At 47.3% G+C, this 18,776-nt stretch overlaps 1 protein-coding gene across 16 annotated transcripts in view; it reads right to left on the bottom strand.

Moving 5' to 3' along the window:
* The window catches only part of UBR4 (ubiquitin protein ligase E3 component n-recognin 4), a 127,647-nt gene that overhangs the window by 35,864 nt on the left and 73,007 nt on the right, over positions 1–18,776 (bottom strand). For all 16 annotated transcript variants that reach the window (XM_070260831.1, XM_070260832.1, XM_070260840.1 and 13 more), the window contains 19 exons: positions 18,270–18,366; positions 17,517–17,624; positions 16,946–17,062; positions 15,778–15,987; positions 13,890–14,039; positions 12,427–12,654; positions 11,592–11,670; positions 10,849–11,094; positions 9,863–10,031; positions 9,215–9,359; positions 8,570–8,655; positions 7,521–7,608; positions 6,786–6,979; positions 4,938–5,177; positions 4,395–4,533; positions 3,505–3,630; positions 3,265–3,393; positions 2,108–2,451; positions 160–250 (listed from right to left, as the gene is read on the bottom strand). In XM_070260831.1, coding sequence (XP_070116932.1) covers positions 160–250; positions 2,108–2,451; positions 3,265–3,393; positions 3,505–3,630; positions 4,395–4,533; positions 4,938–5,177; positions 6,786–6,979; positions 7,521–7,608; positions 8,570–8,655; positions 9,215–9,359; positions 9,863–10,031; positions 10,849–11,094; positions 11,592–11,670; positions 12,427–12,654; positions 13,890–14,039; positions 15,778–15,987; positions 16,946–17,062; positions 17,517–17,624; positions 18,270–18,366 — 2,986 coding nt within the window. The remainder of the gene's footprint in view (positions 1–159; positions 251–2,107; positions 2,452–3,264; positions 3,394–3,504; positions 3,631–4,394; positions 4,534–4,937; positions 5,178–6,785; positions 6,980–7,520; positions 7,609–8,569; positions 8,656–9,214; positions 9,360–9,862; positions 10,032–10,848; positions 11,095–11,591; positions 11,671–12,426; positions 12,655–13,889; positions 14,040–15,777; positions 15,988–16,945; positions 17,063–17,516; positions 17,625–18,269; positions 18,367–18,776) is intronic.

Below are 18,776 nucleotides of genomic sequence, written 5' to 3'. Positions count from 1 at the left end.
GCTCTGACCTGTGAAAGTCACTCTGGGATGTGCGTTCTGCAGGCGTGCTCGCCGCTGCTTCCCTCCTCAGTCCCCACAATGAGACTAGGGAGCCTGGGGGAGGAGGCCGAGGGCACAAGGAGGGGAGCGAGGGGCAGAGCAGACGGCTGCGCAGCTCACCAGATCAGGATTGGCCCAGTGGCCCTTCAGGGCTGTGGAGACTTTGCCGATAATCAGGTCATTCACCTGCTGGGTGGCTTCCGGATTGTCTCTGGGGAAGCAAAGAAATGGAGTCCTGTTACTCACCATTGGCTGTGTCCTTCTTTTCCTCCTGAAGGAGCCCAGAAAAAAGGAAATCAATGTCTAAGGCTACCTGGCCTTCCTGAGGGCAAGATGACAGCATTGCCCCACAAAACCCTGGTAATAAAAAGGGCATGTCTAGGGCCGGCCCTGTGGCATAGTGGTTAAGTTCTGCATGCTCCATCCACTTCAGTGGCCCAGGTTTGTGGGTTTGGATCCTGGGCACAGACCCACACCATTCAACAGCCATGCTGGGGCAGTGACCCACATATGAAATAGAGGAAAACTGGCATAGATGTTACCTCAGGGCCAATCTTCCTCAGCGAAAAAAAAAGAGGGCATGTCACAGCCACCTTTCCTGGGAGGAGACATGGAGGGAAGAGCAGCACCAACATGTGGGAGATTTTCTCCCCACCCACATCCCAGGCTGCAGAGGCCCCAGGCGCTGTCTGGTGTATCACAGTCTCCAAAATCTAGGTGTGCACTCCAGTCTTCGCCACAACTCTTTGCTCATCTTTCCCAAGTGCCTCCATCTCATTTCCCATAAGGCATCCACATTTCCCATCTATGCCCCTTTGTAATGAAGTCTATATTAATAATAGCAAAAAAAACCAGTTCGTATCATGCCACTTTCTTGCTTTCTAACACGTTCTGAATAAACTCCAAAGTCCTTACAATGGCCCTACAGGATCTGGCCCCCAGAGACCTCTCACTAATTCCTTCTCCTCTGTCTCCTCCTCCATCACATCCTTCACTCAGGCTACACAGGCCTCCTTGTTGCTTCCCCACCATTCCTGGCACACCCCGCCTCTCGGCCTTCCACTTGCCGTTCCCATGCCGTGCAGCCCATGCCTTAGGTACCTGCATGGCTTGTGCCCTGACTTCACACAGGTCCTTCCTCAAGGATGACCCCTCAGAGGCCTCCTTGACTACCTCATCCTAAACAGCAATCTCTGCCACAATCAAGGTTGCCATCCCAGCTTCACTTCTCTTCACAACCTAATTTCCTGACATCGTATTGTGCAACTAGTTGTTTAGTGTAGTTCTCCTCATCCGGAGCATAGGCTACGTGAGGGCAGGGACTTCGCTTCATTTGTCACTGTTTCCTTGGAGTCTAGAACAGTGCCTGGCATTCAGCAGATGCTCAACAAATATGTTTTAAATGAGTGAATAAATAATACAGCAAGTAATTTGTATCAACCACCTAACATGTTCCAGAACTCATGCCACATACTCTGCAAATAATCCACATGCAGCTCTGAATACAGTATCTGGCACATACTAAGCACTCAATAAATACAACTTACTCCTTACACCAATTATTTCATCCCATCCTCACAAGTCTTTAAGGTATTTACTATCATCAGTATTTTTCAGATGAGGAAAACTTAGGCTCAGAGAAGCTACGTAATTTGTCCAAGGCACAGAGCACAAAGCATCAGATCCTGAGCCCGGGTCTTTCATGACCTAGAGTCCAAGCTCTGAATCGCCAGGCTCCACAGCTCCGTCTTCTTCCCTGAGTCTCGAGTCCGAGCGCCCAGTCGTTCCCTCTCCTCCCTCATCAGACCTCAGAGAGCATTTCCTCAGGAAACCCCACTGGAACCAACAAAGTACAAGCCAAAGAGACTATTCATAAGGAAACTTGGATTTCACGTGCTCCCCACGTTCACTGTCTACACCCTGGACATCTCTACGATAAACCAGCAAACCTGTTTGGCAGGGAGCAGCACAGTCCTCTGCACCCTCTAGTGCTCCCAGAATTGCTGCTGCCACCAACCCCAGCGTTAGTAGGAATTACTAGCCCCGCCATCACAACTCAGGCTCTGACCTAGTCAGGAGGCACATGAGCTGGCGGACCTCCTCCCGCATGGCCGCAGAGCCTCGGCGGAGATTGTAATCAAAGAGCTCCCGAATGAGGCCCTGGGAGACAAGGATGTGCCTTAGGGCTGGATTGGTGGCCAGGGCCCGGAGTAGTGTGATACAATGTTCTGTGACAGCCGAGGCACAGCCATAGCACTTGGTGGAGGACGTGTGGCCGCAGCCCAGAACGGACAAGGCGCGGTACTGGCTGGCGGTGAAGGTTGGCTGCACAGAGGTCCGGGACGATTTAGTGGCTGCTTCCCTCTGCTGCAGGTCATATTCCAACAACTCTTTGCGTGAAGCAAAGACTTTCTAAGAACAAAAAAACAAAAGAGAAAGAAATTAGCAATTAAAATAAGGAGGAAGAGACAGTTAACTGGAAAATTAGCTTTGGTTTTGAAAAAACACTATATGTGCATTATCTAATTTAACCTTCTCCATAACCCCACCAGTTAGATACTTTATCCTTATTTTACAGAGGAGGAGACTGAAGTTTAAAGGGGTTAGCTTCACCAAGGTAAGTGGCAGAGCCAGCCTTCAGTCTCTGATCACAGGCACATGCCCTTAACTCCCACGTAACACTGTCCCGTAAAGAACAGAGAAAAAGGTCAAGAACGTAGGCACATGCAGGAATGACAGCAATTTTGGGGGACAGGGGAAGTAGCTGCTCCCCTTGTCTGCGGCCAGCCTCCCATCCCATGGAGACCAGGCCTGTAGCGGTCCATCCGCCGCACAGCCCACCTAGTGGAAGGGAGTTGGTGTGCCCTCCCCATCTATTAGCAACCATGGCATATCAGAAAAAGAGGGAACAGAATCTTGGCACCTGATTTTTTAAAACCACTAACCCCTCTACTAAAAGATGGGCTGTATTTAATGGCTAAGAAAACACATCTATAATAGTCTCCATTATTCTCAGTTCTCTGAAATGAACTCAGCTCTCGGCCAAGCACCAGAACCCGCTATGGGAGAGAAGCTGTGTGGTGCAACCACTCGGGCTCTGCCTTTTCAGCTGGATTGGGCGAGGGCAACCCCAAGAGCTGAACTGCTGGATGAGAGCAACAGGACTGCTTTGAAAACAATATCAGTAATATTCGACACAACACTTTAAAGCTGCCATTTTCCTACCTGGATGATTTTGGAGAGTTCATCAAAAGAGTTCTTGCAATCTCCACAGTACTCCTGAGCCAACTGCAGAATGTAACGATTCACGCTGGCTGAAGTGGAACTGATGCCCCCAGCTGTTCCCGAGTCATCCTGCAACCCAACAGGTAAGCTGTCAGCCTTCCACCGTAACGGTCTCCCGCAGGGGGCAGCCCTGTTATGATCCAAAGCCCTCTCCCAGTGCCCCTTCTTGCTTGGGGTTACCTGCGGCTTCTCGGGAGCTGCCTCATTCACTTTGCAGAGCAGGTTCTCCAGCTGTGGTCGATGTCCCATCAGCTGATGATACACTCGATCAGCTTTGTCCAGAAGCGTGTTGATGTTGGAAACAGCCTACAAAGGAAAGGACAGGGACGCATGTTCAGGCTTTTCAGCACAGTGATTTTCGCTGAGTAATCCAAATGGCTGCCTGCCTATTGCAACAGTGCCTAGAGGTCAGCGTCCGTATTTCAGACATTATTTCTATTCCTCATAATAATCCTCAGCGGTAGGTGTATTATCTTCAATAATATACAGTTTACATAGATAACACAACATACACATAAATACACAATGCTAAGAGAAGTGATTTATGTCAGGTCACACAGCATTAAGAAGCACAGCTGGAGCTGAATTTTTGTCCTTCTGACTCCAAAGGTAAGTGCTCTTCTGCCTTCCCATGCTACTGCTAGTAGCTGTCCCAATAGGTCCCCCTTTTCATTGTCCTCTAACATCCAGTCCCACTGCAGCCTGCTGGCTGAGAACTAGCTCTGGACAAGCTAACACTGAGGGCACGCCCACAGCTGCACACGCAGCAGTCTGTGGACAAACGCAGGGCAAGCCATCCCACTCCTCCTGCCTTTCCTAGTCCAGAGTTATCTGCCCCTTGAGATAGTCTAGTTTCATTACCAACCAACACTTCTCCGAAATCCTATGTAAACTATGTGTTCCAATATATCTTATGCCATTATTTGCTCCCACCCAAAAACCAGGCCCTGAAAACTCTGCTGAGTCGCGGAAGACTTGGGCTAGTACAAAAAGTACACCCCCCTACACTGGCGCTGCCCAAAGCGCAGATCAAGGCCACTGCCCTGAGTCTAGCACAAATCTGGCCTCACCTTCTTCCGGTCTTCTTCATTCTCAATGGGATCCACCGCACAGCAAGGCTTAGCATAGAGCATGAAGTCGAAGCGAGCATATTTACAGAAGCCACAGGCATTGCAGAGAAAGGGATCCTTTTCATCATAGTTGATGGATCTGAAGAACCAAAGTATTTGGGTCAGGGGGCAGCAGAGGTTTCGGGGTGGGGGAGACTCTATGAGGAGATGGTTTGTGCCACATCTATACTCCAGAAACTATTACAGGGACTACTGGAGGGACAATAACAAACAGGTAAGATGACTTAAGCAACTAGGCAACAAGGAAGACTCAGACCTAACCCCTCCCCGCCCCCACCACATGGGACAGGCAAACACACACACAACGCCCACCACAACTATTCCCCCCTCTCCCTTCTCTCTCTATCTGTGGACTCCACAGTCTGAATACACATAACCCTTTAATTATTGTGAAGGCACCAGACACTGAAACTGCCCACACTGAGACTCTTACAAAAAAACACAAAGATGCGGCCCTAGCCCGGGCGATAACCACTCGCTCACCTGCATTTGTGACACTGGTAGACATTTTCTCCACAGTTCCCACAGACCCCTGGGTTGGCTGGGACTGAGGCACTACAACGAGGGCACTGCAGGGTCTCTGTGGAGGCCTGATAGTTCTCATAGAAGTCTGCAAACTCTATCATCAGGTTGGAGGCCACAATGGGCAAGGGCAGGTCAATCTTCACCTCTGTCTGCCCAGGGGTCAGCTGCACCTTCTTGGCTTTGTGCCAGCGAGCCGGCCTAGGAGAGATGGGGTCAGACAGAGGGCAGAGGGCCTGAGAGCCTCTTATTTAACCCTCAGTGAAGATGGTCTGATGAGATGAAGAGAAAGACTGTCCTATGCATTTTTCTAAGGCAGTGAAGTGGTTTCTCTAACAAAAGGAAACCTGGAAAATAATAGCTACCTAGTCAAAAAAAAATTTTTTTCACTACCCTCTCTCTGTAAAAAGAGGACAGAACATACAAGTGCTTTAAGATGTTATATATCACATCTGAGATTTCAGAAAAACAGCAGAAGTACATATCAAGGGAAGACATTACTCCAAAAGCAGACCACTCTGAAGCCGGTAACCCCAAGAGGTGCCATCAAGATGACAGCCGCAAGTTCCAGCACAACCACCTTGGAAGCATAAAGCTCAGGTGCTTTAGAGGCAGAGGGACACACCGGGATCTCGACAGGTGCCAAGTAGAGTCAGAAAGAGAAAAGGTGGAACAGTTCAGGGGTAATTATATTAATACGATTAGAGCAAGTATTTACTGAGTACGTCCTTACTAGGTGCTAAGCTCTGTTCTCAGCACTTTACATATACTAGCTCATGTAATGGACTTATCTACGTTTTACAGTTAAGGAAACTGAGGCTGAGTTAAGCTCTCCAAGGTCAGACAGAGAGCTGTTGGGCTGGGATATGAAGCCACCGTCTTATTTCACAGTTTGAGTGCTTCACCAGCAGCTGCGCTGACTACACAACAGAAAATCAAATCCACCTCCTCCAGAAGGGAAGGGTTTATCCCAGGGAGCAGCTTGTACTTGCAGGTCACCAATGTTAACTCTGCTTTTCAAAGGAAGAGAAAACTTCCTTCAGGCAGAGCTCCCGGCGGCCACTTGTCGATGTGGTACATTCTAGTTTATTCTGCCTCTTGGAATAATAGCAATATTTCCATTCTATGTGCAGACAGGACACTGCAAGTCTTAATATTCAAGCAGCGTCTGCTTATATTCTCTGTCCAATAGCAATGCCTGTGACTTCAACAACAGAGACCTGTCTCTGCAAAAGTCAACACTATAACTTATATAACTATAGTTATAACACTATAATGCTAGTGCCTTCTTTGGACCATCTGCGACACGCTCCACTTCAGACACTGGGACATAAGAGCTAAAAGATATCAGCAGACATAGAGGGAAGGCACCACGCAGAAATGGAAGAACTGTGTACTGGAGAAGCTTCCTGAGAAATACTTCCTGCTCTGTGAATAGCTGTCTTAATCCAAGAAATGACAACTACTTCCCAATACAGAAGATTCTACACAAAAGTAAAACTGCTCTAGTGAACATGGGTTTGAGAAGCCTGGAGTCCCCCTCACTCAGCTTCCCCTCCCTACGCAGGCTGTTGAAAAGCTCCCACAGACCCCTAGGACTCCACTGGACATAATTTTGAAATAATCTTTGTCCAGCATCCTCAGGAACTGGCGTTTCACTTCTGTCTCTCAGTAATGACAGAAGTAGGTAAGAGGACATACTAGGCCTCTAGGGATGTGCTGCTTTACCCAATTCCAGCAATCAAAGCCAACAAGCGGTGTAGAGCCTTACAAGCCTGTTGCCCCTTCCCAAGCCTAAAAAGCCCATACTTGTTTTTCAACTCCACGATGGCCTGCACAGTTCGGTTGTTGTAATAGAGGTTGATAGTCCGCACCATCTTGGTCCGTTTTAGGTCCCCAATTTTCACTGTCACTTTGCTGATGGTGTGGCTGCCAATGAGCTTCACAACCTGCTGGGTGGTGGTGTACCGGGTGTCCACTTTAATGGAAGACAGCTTGATATACTAAATACAAGAGTATATACAAAACACTGTATTAGTTCGAGGCTAACAGCACACCCTGTTCTTTTTTTTGGTGAGGAAGACTGACCCTGAGCTAACATCTGTTGCCAATCTTCCTCTTTTTGCTTGAGGAAGATTGTTGCTGAGCTAACACCTGTGCCAATCTTCCCCTATTTTACGCCTATGTAAACTATAGGACACCTATGTACACTATAAGACACCACCACAGCATGGCTTAACAAGTGGTGTGTAGGTCCATGCCTGGGATCTGAACTGGCGAATCCTGAGCCACCAGAGCACAGCGTGTGAACTTAACCACTACACCACCTGGCTGGCCCCATCTCACCCTGTCTTCTTCAAAATTCATCAATGTAACTCCACTCTTCATCCATGGATGAAGTTTTTATTTAAGGGAACAAGCATGGCAGGTAAGGATTCATCCATTAGGAGAGGAACACCTACGTGACAACAGTCAATCTCTGGAAACAAGAAACCCACTGGCCCAGTAAGATTCAGGACTGTGCACATTAAGGATGTCACTTACACAAAATGGCACCTCTGGATTATTACACACCAGGCAGGGGTCACTCTCCAGGTAATAGCCATCAAACTCCACTAAGCCAGACAAGGTGCTAAGGAAGAAACCAGTCTCAGCATAAGGAAATTTTCATTTTAGAAAGTCCCGTGCTTCACAAAGAGCATGAAAAAGCCCTGGCTCAATACTCCCCAAAGCAAGCCCCACCCCAGGGAGAACACGGGGAAACGTGAGGAGTCAGTCCCATAGGGTGTACAAGTCACAGGGAGGACACGGGGAAATGTGAGGAGTCAGTCCCACAGGGTGTACAAGTCACAGGGAGGACACGGGGAAACGTGAGGAGTCAGTCCCACAGGGTGTACAAGTCACAGGGAGGACACGGGGAAACGTGAGGAATCAGTCCCACAGGGTGTACAAGTCACAGGGAGAACACGGGGAAACGTGAGGAGTCAGTCCCACAGGGTGTACAAGTCACAGGGAGGACACGGGGAAACGTGAGGAGTCAGTCCCACAGGGTGTACAAGTCACAGGGAGGAAACGTCAACTCATCAACCTTAGATGTTTCCTATTTCTGAGCTCCCCTGAGGTCAGGGAAATCCTAAAAAGTTACATTAAAATTTGACTCAAAGAAGAATCACAAATTTACTAAAAATCATTGAACTGTACACTTAGATGAATTCTGTGGTATGTAAATTATACCTGAATAAAGTTTGGAAAGAACAAAAAAGAACAGTCACTATTAAACCAGGGAAATAATAAATTGTCACTTTAACCAATGCTCTTTCAAAAGTTTTTTTTTTAATGCAGCCATTTTCTGTAAACTTGTCTTACCTGATTTAGACTTAGACCCTTGAAACTAGAGAACTTTTTAAATTCCTGGTTTCTAAAACCCTCATTCAGCAATTACATGTTGAGTACCTTCTATGTGCAAGGCCCCAGTTCCAAAACAGGGAACCACAGATCAACTAGACAGGGGCTTATCGATTCCTACGTCAGAGCCAACCACTGTGGAAACAGCAACTGAGCTTCCAAAAGGGAGAAAGCAGAACAAAGCTCACTTGTAAATGTTGGAGTTGGGATGGTTGGTAAGAATATGGTTTTGAGTCCGCAGAATCTCCACAGCCTTCTGTGAATATTCCTTCAACTGAAACAGAAGTCAACAAAGGACCATAGTTAAAGCCCAAGGGACAGTCTTACTGGAAAAGAGTTCTGTCTTGTGCTTTCTAGCTGATACCGCCCTAGAAATCCTAGAATTCTCAGTTTCCATTCGTGTCGTACAAAGCTAGGCCTAATTCCTAATGGTTTACAGTATTCTATCCTCTTTGGAAGTTCCCACTCCTTGGACAGTCCGCTTTTTCAGATCTTGTGGAGAAAGACAATTTCTATTCTTATGGGGAAGCCATGATATGGTTATCTAATTTAGAAACACTTTCGGGTATGTAATCAGGGCTGCCAGCAAAACTAGAAGAGTTGCATTTTCTTCCCCACTTGATCTACTTCTGTTGGCTAAGCCAAATTCAGATGTTACTTACTTGCTAGTGTAGATTACTGATGTAGTATACATATTGGGAGTCCTTAATACATATTTAAGGGATTTCACATATCTACCCCCTATAGGGGCTGGCCATAACGTTCCTGACTCCAGAGAAAAAAAGTTAAATGTGGCAAGTTAGCCTCTCTGACCATAAATCAATTATTGTTACCTTCTTCTCCGTCTGTGGGGTTTTCAAGGAGAAATATCCCAGGAGGTCCACAAACTGGGCAGCCTTACGACCGTAGGCTGGGAGTTCTGGCCATATGGACCACATCAGATCTAGCAGGAGCTCCTGCTGAGATTTGCTAGAGTTTCTGTAGATAAATCACAGTTCACATTACTAGCAGGCAGCAGAAAGCCTGAGGTTCTTTTAGGCCCAGGCGCTGTTTTTGTAGATATATCTGTTTCCCCACAACTCTGGGTTAAGTCTGAACGGTTTTGTTCCTCTTTTGACAATTGACCCTAAAATATGTAGCACAGTCCTCTCCTGTCTTCAGGAGGCGAACTACTCCCATTTTCCAACATTACTCAACGGCAGAAACAGAGCCTTGTTAGCCCAACAGTCAAGCCTGGTCATTCCACAAACTTCTAAACACAGCCTTCTTAGTCAAAAACAGATTATCTCTCGTTTATGACATCAGTTTAACAGCTAAAAAGCAGATAACTCAAAGAAATCTGTAATAGTCAAGAGGATTCAAGCCAGTGTAAATAATGACACTGTGGCCGTGAGTATGTAACATAAAACTGAGACAGAACCACATCATCCATTCTGGTCCCAGGCGCATGCGGACTACCAAACCTAAGCTCCGGGCCCTACCTGTAGATATGCAGCGTCAGGCAGTGGGCCTGCCAGCGCACGGAGGAAGAATTGGACTCTAACAGGAAGCAACGCAGAAACTGGACCAAGGTTTCCTTATCTGCAAATTTGTTCAGCTGGTTCACCAGAGCTGTGCACAGCTGGTCCTCCTGGCTGCCTGAGCTCTCACCTGAAAGATCAGGGTAGGACCGAGGGCTGAAGAGTTAGGAAGAAGTGGTGCAGGGTCCTACAGTCAGTGCTACCAGATGGAGAGGGATGGGATTCTGCCCACGTCTAAAAGTTTCAACTAAACAGTTATAATTTGAGAGCAACTTCCAGTTATTTACTGAGGGACAAAAGGCCAGCCTCAAAGGACATTTAATAATGCCACAAACATAGGACAAAAACCCTATGTAAGGCTGGCACTGAACACAGTTACACTGGAGGAGGAATTTCCTTTCAAAAGGCTGCCATCAGACAGTCAACAATACTATAGAGCTGCACAGGTGTCTGAATGATTGAGACACTGAGCCACTCCGCTGCCCTCCACTCCTGATCGCTGTCGCAGGCCTCCGAGGGCCATGTCGAGCACTGGAGCAGAAGGGCGTCTGCTTTCTGAGGGTAAGGGGTCAGCTGAAAGAGCTTCATCTGCAGAGCATTTAACAGTTCACAAGGCACAGTTCTAAGCATTACTTCATTTAATGCTGACAACCTCTCCACAGAGCAGGCTTTGTAATTTCACAGAAAAGAAACTTGGCTTACTAAAAATGGTCAGTGCTCTTTGACCTTTCACGTTACTGACACTTGGTATGGGAAGTCACACTGTTGAAGATGTCACCTTCAACCTAACTGAAACTGAGACTAACAGTAGACATCAGAGGGCATTTGAATTTGGGCTTCCCTGTGAATCAGGATAAACGAGCTTTCAGAAGACAAGAATAAACCACACGCTCCAAGAGCGATTAGAACACATCACCCTGGTCACCAGACAAGAGGGTGACTCTTACCCTCTTTCTCCTTTTCCTTTTCTTCTTTCTTGCTCTTCTTAGTGGACGACTTGGACTGTGTTGTGGCTTGTCCAGAACTGGTGGCCACGGGGGCTGAGGACGAGGAAGCACTGGAGGACCCTGCCGAGGCTGCCAGAGCAGCGAGCACTTTGCTGCCGCACAGAGCACAGGAGAGCAACTGCAGCAGCACCGGAGACACGCCCTCATCCACCAGGAAACTGACTTGGAGGAGGAAGTACAGGACGGCTGTAGGCAGAGGAGGTGGCAGCTCAGCTCTGAGACGACTACAAATAGACTTACACGCAAGAGAAGGAGCAACTTCTCCGCATGGTCAGGACAGCCCTATTCACACCAGCTTCCTTGTCCAAGTTCTGTCTGCTAGATGTGCCGAGAATTTATACCCTCTGTAGAAACATCTGACAAATACCCTAACTATCCACAGACTAGCTCCCAGCCCCCACTTCTTTGAACGAGACCATTTTCTAGACTTAGTAGACTCCTCTTTAGCTTTACTACCACAATCTGAGGTCAGATACTCCTACCGTGTGCTCCCATAGCACCCCAGATTTTGTCTGCTGGCCCTTATCACTTTTTACTTGTCTTCTCTGCTTGGCAGAGTTCTGTCCATGTATCTTGATCGTGGCTGTATCTCCAGCACCCAGTTTAGTGCTTGACACACAGCAGGCCTCAAGGAACAGGCCTGAAGGAGTGAACTGAGTGAATGAATGAAGGAGCTTGCTTACAGTCGTCCTTGATACAGAATTTCTGCCAGTTGACGGTTCGCTGGGCAGCAATCTCTGCACAGGCTTTCAGGTGCTCCATCTGAAACGGAAACCGATCACCAGACGTGAGGAATTCTGCCAAGCAGGCCACAGGGCACTGCACTGCTGCCCTGGAGACTGAACACAGCCTTGTATGCAAGGCTGATCCAGTGCCCGGGGAAGCTGGGACCAAGGTCCCCACACTATAGCTGTCACTAAGCCTCCTACGTTTGTCTCCCCACCACACAAAGGTCCTTTGTTTCAGGGATCCCTCAGCCCACTCAGTAATGCAGCAGGAAAGGCAGGCCATGACCAGGGAAACTGCAATCCAGTTTACTTTTTTCTCGCTAAAAGCACAATAGTAAGAACACTACATTAGGAATCTTTAATACTGAAGGTCTCCTTTCTAGACGCTCCTATGCAATATATTCAATTTACTCCCCAAACTCCAAATAATTTATCTTCAGTCAGCAACACATTTTTATATGTCTACCTCCATCATTTCTTTAGCATTCAAAGACAAAAATCAGAGGTGCACAAATTTTAGGTTGATCCATGACATGAGCAAATGACACTGGTAAGAAGCTCAAGCCACCCCTCCTCACGACGGAGGAACTACTGCCACGTGGGGGCAGGAGCAGTGAGGGGGATCCCAGACCCTGAAGCCAACTACACCCGGAGCACACCCAGTCGGGCATCATGGATTTACCCTATCTTAACCCTGGCCATGACCTTCTCTACTCCCCCACCCTATTACCTACTCACGGAGCCACATCACATGCCCTCTCCCTGCCCTACCATTTCCCCCTCCTCGTACCAGGCTGATGAGTGTGTCATATTGCAAGGCGGAGCCAGAGCTGGCTGTAACCACACTTGCCCGGAGGAATATCCCCTGCTCCTCCAGCAGCTTCTTGATCCCACGCACGTGGGAATCCAGGGTGTGCAAATCCCGGAGTTGGCGGTATTTCTCCTTTGATCCACAGATGAAGAGCAGAAGTTTGCGGACTTGACGGCGCACAAAGGGAGTCTGCTGGATCATCAGGTACTGGCGGGGAGAAACAACACAAAGAGTCAACAACTCTGGGACTGTATCTACACCAGCCACAGCTCCTTGAGTTTTCAGGAACTATTATTAAAAACTGGTGAGAACACACAAAACAAGCTATTTTCTCACGGCTAAGCCAGCCTCTGGTAAGCTTCAGTATTCCTTACATGGACCAGGAGAAGGCAAGAAGCTAAAGAAGGAAACACAGCGATACTCCTGCTCCCCTTCCTGGAGCACTTAGGCATCTACAGGGAAGCTGGCCTCCACTCAGGCCCACCCAGAGTGAAACTGTAAGGAAAACAATACTCAGAAATCTCTTTCAGGTAAGAGGTGGCAAAGAGGCTGGGCTGTTACCTCTGTACAACCTGAAGCAGTCAGTTGGGGTTTGCTAACAGATTCTTCTCCCCAGGGTTCTTGATGTGCCAGTCAAGCTACTGTCTTTCGGCTCCAAACCCAGCCCACCCTGCCCTGCACTGTGATGTCCGGAATTAGGCTAACTGCACTGCTTCTTTGCTAGCTGGCTCCCTCTTAGGTTCTGCCAATAGGGAGCACTAGAGGGACACTGGAAGGCAGGAGGGAAAGACAGGACATGCTCCTTCCTGTTTGCCTGCCATCACAGCGAAAGCCCTGAAGGAGAACCCTGGTAGCCTCCACCATTTCCTCAGGGACAAACCATCTACAGTTGGTTCTAATCATCAGCTTCTTTCAGGACTTTCAGAACCAGCCGCATCACATCCCTCAGACTCCTGAGGTACCAGCAGTAGCAGCCCCTCCGCAGAGAGCCAAGTCCCAGAGCCACCAGCCTCTGCTCTGCACACAGGGCTGCTGGTGGCCACTTCCTACAGTTACTCTCTACGTTACTTCAACATTCCCTTTTTACCTTTTTGGTTCTTTGATGGCTGTTTAACTAAATCACTATATTAAAATCTCTGTTAATTTAACTCATATACTTCCTGCTTTCCAGACAGAGTTTGAACTATTAAACTTGCCCATTATCACCATATACGGGGGAAGTTACATGTACAGAATCAGAAGCTACAGAGGATGGCTTGCTTTGATACACACCTTCCACAGTTTCACCACACAGTATACTCCAGAGGCAAGACCTAAATGGGTGGGAAGGACTCTGCTGGGGGATGTGCTGCATGAGGGTAAGGAAGAAAGGGGGCCACAAAGGCAGTCATGGCTGCTGTGTCCTCTCCTTGACTGGCATGCTGCTTGGGACCTTCACTTACCTCTGAGAGAAAGTAAAACCATGAATGATCAAAGACAGGAGGTGGGATTCGAGAATTGGTGTCAGCAATCTTCTTGATTTGGTATGGAAGCCTCAGTACCATCTCTGTTAGAAGCTGAGTATACGCCTCAAACACATCAGCAGCATGACCCTGGGAGAAGAACAGCTGTGTGACAACCTGACTGACAATCTTCCACAACCACCATTAGGAAAAAGGCTGGCTTATTGCTCACTAGGCATAACTTACGTTGGAGTTGGTAAACAGTGCCTTTCACAGCTGGAGCCATCACTGACTGACAGTCTAGTTTACAAACCCAGCAAGGCCCCAGGCTCCTGGAGCAACACGCAAAGGTTACAGTGGAGACAGAGCTCACTGTTCTTAAAAGTTCTTAACATTTCACTCTGTGGTTTTTGACACTGGGCTGACTGTACTCTGCTTACACAAAAATTAGAGTTAGAATGGGAAAAAAATCAAAAAAACAGTAGTGGGGAAGGATTTCTGACCTTCTTTGAGAGCTGTATTCCATTCCCTAGAACCAAACTTTCCATGGTAACAAGAAATACTTAAATAAACCAAGAGGGCCAGGATCACTGCACTCAGTGGAGATTCTGGGTTCAGAGCACCCAAAGAGGGGGGGGACTGAGAGGTTTGAGGACAGTGGAAACAACATCCTGCAAGCCGTGTGTCCCACAGGAAGAGTCTGCAAGAGTTCGGGGGCACAACTGGTCTCATATTTTCAAACACCATTTATTTATCGGTTCTATGCCAAGCACTGGGGGTGTAAACAGGAATAAAATATATGTGCACAAAGTGCTCTAGAAAACCAGTGAAAAGCTATCTCCATCAGACATGTGCTAGGGAAGGTTTTCCCAAAGACCCAATGCTTCAGCTGGGTCTTGAAGAAGGATTAGGAATTAACTAGATGGGGGAAGGAAGGGATGCGGAGGGAGAGGAAAGAATTTCAGAAGGACAGCGTATACAAAGGCAACATGCCACATCTGGAGAAATGCACAGATTAGCAGGACTGTATGCAGGGGTGGTGCAGGTGGTAAAAGCTAGACAGTTACATAGCTGAATCCACAAGGAACTTTTATGGCCTAAAAGTTATGGAAAACCACCAAAGAGTTATAAAACAGAGAGGGACATGATCAGAGTTACATTTTATGCCTATTATAGTCCTATACTGTCCAAAGCAGTTCTGAATACACAGGAAGATGTACAGCCAGGCCAACCCACTGTGCTCCACCACATGCACTCAAACGGAGTAGAAGTGATAATAATTAACATTCATTGAGCACTGGTATGTACTAGGCATTGTGCTTTACAATCATCACCTCATTCAATGCTCATAACACAACCCTATAAAGCAGATACTCTATGTATCCTTATTCTGCAGGTGTAGAAACTGAGACTTATCATGGTTAGATAAAACGTCTCCAAGCTTTGTGGCTGCTAGGTGGGAACACTTGTTCCCAGGGACTTGTTCCCAGACTCACCTGATCAGAAAGCCCATCTTAACTAGCGTGTTACAACACTTCTTACGACAGCAGGGGGCAGAACCTGACACACACATGAGGACATGACCCACTACTGATGACATTTCCTTGTGCTTTCTCACCTTTTTTCTAAGAACCTTAATGTGAAAGGACATGACTGTCTGATTTCATTCGATTCCTCCAGTTCACAAAGTGGCAGGAATCAGAGTTCCAGTAGAAGGTTGGGTGGGAGAAATGGTTATGTATTACAGCAGAGAGAGTAAAACCCACCACGGAGGCTCCCTCCTGTAGCTCCTTGCCCTCAGCTCCTTCAGCTCTACTCACTGAGGGCGAAAAGGAGAGTGCTCTGGATGAAGGACCAGAGCGGTCCTCTGCCCAGGGAGAGGCCTCACCTTCACATACTGGCGGAGGAAGAACGGGCTCATGTCGGGTGGGGATGAACTAGTATGTGGTTTCAGCAACTGGCTGGTAGCCACAGGCTCCTCATCATTCTGCTGGCTCTTCCAATACTCCAGCAGGGATTTGAGCACGTGCAGGCAGTAGTCCACAGCCCCAGAGCTCAGCAGGGCTGCCGCTGTGGCACTAGAGATGAGGGAAGACGACTGGGAGGGAGGAGAAAAAACAGGGAGGGAGCAGGTAAGAATGGCTTGTAAATCCAGCTAGGTTTAGGGGGTAGGAAACACAACAGTCTTAGAATTAGTGTCACGGAAGTGAGTCAGTCGGTCCCTTGAGTTAAAAGTTTCCCAACTGGCTCAAACATTTCCCCAACTCTTTTAAACAACGGCATGGCAAGAGAAAACAAAGGAACACCAGTTCTCAACTCTAATCTCTCTACACACATGTGCCAGAGGCCAAGGTGGCAAGGATTAGATAACCTTTCCCCCTGGAGGGGATGGGTTTTCTCTTCTTCCTTGGGAAACTAGAAAAGAAGCCCATTTCAAGAAGGAGAGAGAAAACTTTCCTCTATAGGCACTTCTTAGCAACCCCATCCTCCCAGTAGGGGCTCTTCCCATAGAACTAGCTTCCAAAGGAGATGGGATGAGTGATCACATGAATAAGAAAGTAGGAGAAAAGCTACTGTAAATAAAACCATTAGGAGAGCCTTGCAAATCCCAGCAAACCCCACAGCTCATAAGCTCATTAAGATTGGATGCAGTTCAGCCTCCATTCCTACCTTCTCTGCTTTGTGTTAATCTCCTTTCCACCACGCACACACTGCTTTCTCTCTGCTTTATTACCATACCTTATAGCAACATACAGTAGGGGAATCCTCTTAGCCACTCTGCACCTTGCAGAACAGTCCCTGCTTTTCAATAATGGAACTTCCAAACCCTTTAACCCCTCCATTGGAGGGATTGTTGGCAAAGAGCAAGGCTTGGAAGGGATTCTGAAAAAGGCAGAGGCTCTACTCTTGAAGACGTGATAGCTTAGAATCTTACTCCCTCTTGGGTGACAATGGCCTTATTCTAACAGAGGACTATCACCTCTGCCCTCGGCCCTAGCACCAACCAGACAATCCTCTTACCTTTCTCCAAACCCATAAGCTCACAGCAAAAATACCTCGCATATGGAAGACTTGGATCCAGATTTGGTCCGGGACATGAAGACGCTGAGGAGTCTCATGACCACTAGATGGACTTCATTCAGGGCACTGCGCTCATTCTTCCTGGAGACATCCTGCAGGTGGAAGGAGAGCCCAGAAGCCCACACTGACTTTAAGCTTGAGGCATCTGAACAAGATTCCCTCAAGCCTATCAGTGTTAAAATGTTCCTCAGATGGACTCAGAGAAAAAACAAGCTCCAGTGTATCCATGGACCATACCTGGATTACCGAGAGCCCGATACACTTAGGAAGCCATTATTAAGATACAAACAATTCGCTTAACGTTTTCACCTTGTAGCTACAAAATGTCCACAAGGGCAGGAAGTTGGTCTTGTCATTAACCCCCAGGTTCAAAGCATGCCTGGGCCAAAGCAGGCACTGAAAATATTTTTATTAAATCAACAGAACTAGAGCGCTCAATGGACCGTTACCACCTGAAACTGTCAAGTTCCTCTAAGAGGAATGAAAAACTGCAAGGTGATCTCAGCCAACCCCTGCTTCTCAAACAGTATGACTCTCCAGTTTCACCTTTTTATCCATGCCCAGTTCAGCAATAAGCTGGGAAAGCAGGTTGTCCAGAGCCCCCTTGTCTTTCTCATCTTCGCCATCCAGATCTGTAGTGAGCATCAGAATGACCTGGAAGTCAAGAGAAAGAGAAATCATGAAAGCCAATTCCCTAAAGAACAACTCTAAACACAGGGTGGTTCAGAAGAAATCCCAACCTTCCTCACCTGCCTGTCAATCACAAACAACTACAATCCATGAAAAGGTTCTAAATCCCAGGGTATCCAAAGTTTAAGTGTCCAGAGCCAGAAGAGTCGAATTTTGGCACATGCCACACTTGGCACCACAGAAAATGTTTGCAGAAAGTTTACAAAACTAACTGACTAACCTACATTATATCCAACCAAACTGTCTTGAGATGGAGCAGTGTGCTGAGCTACGAATTAAAGAAGAATTCTGCCCAGAGGAGGGCAGCTAGTGGGAGAAGAGCTCTTAGATCACACTCTAATACTAACACTGAGAGAGACGCCATAGACCAACACTCAGGGGCAGGCCTTTATTCCTGGCACTATCAACAACTAGCTGCATGACTGCGGACGTTTTTTTTCAATTCTCTGACCCTCGGGCCTTCTCATCCATAAAAGGAAGGGCTGTGACTTGCAGTTCAAAATTGCATTCCATTATTCTATGACCGAACATCAAACAAAGCCAAAGACGTGAGCTTGCATAAGGATGGACCGACTATAATGTGATGGACCCAAGTAAACTGTGGGATACCTGCATGTACGGGATGGCCCGGACACCTCCAACATTTCGCAACTGGGGCAAGGTCTGTAGCAGTCTCTCCAACAGCATCAGACGAACCATGTGCAGCCTAAAAGGCCAAAGAAAACACATGAAGCATGAGCTACGGCACAAACACTAACCAGCTGAATACAGTTCTTTCCTCCTGTCACCAAGGTAAACAATAAGCCTACTGCTTAAGAACAATCCTAACATCAAGAAAATGTTAAGAAATGCCTATTTTGTGTACCAGCAACATAGAAGCAGAAATCTCACTCTGTTAAAAAGGAGTAAAACTATTCCAAAATACAACTGATGGTACTGAAAGCCTAATACAGCAAAGTTAAAATATTTCTCAAGCAAGCAGGTCCTACTTGTTGTCAGTATCAAAACCAAACCTTCAATAATAAACTTTACGGTTCTTTCTAACACATCGCCCTATTCTGCCTCCAGCCATTATTTTCTGGAATTCTTCTATCTACAAATTCTACATCACCCAGT

Source organism: Equus caballus, chromosome 2 (assembly GCF_041296265.1).
Source record: "Equus caballus isolate H_3958 breed thoroughbred chromosome 2, TB-T2T, whole genome shotgun sequence".
NCBI classification, from domain to species: domain Eukaryota; kingdom Metazoa; phylum Chordata; class Mammalia; order Perissodactyla; family Equidae; genus Equus; species Equus caballus.
The sequence above is the reverse complement of the archived record's forward strand: the minus strand, read 5'-3'. Positions and strand labels throughout refer to the sequence as shown.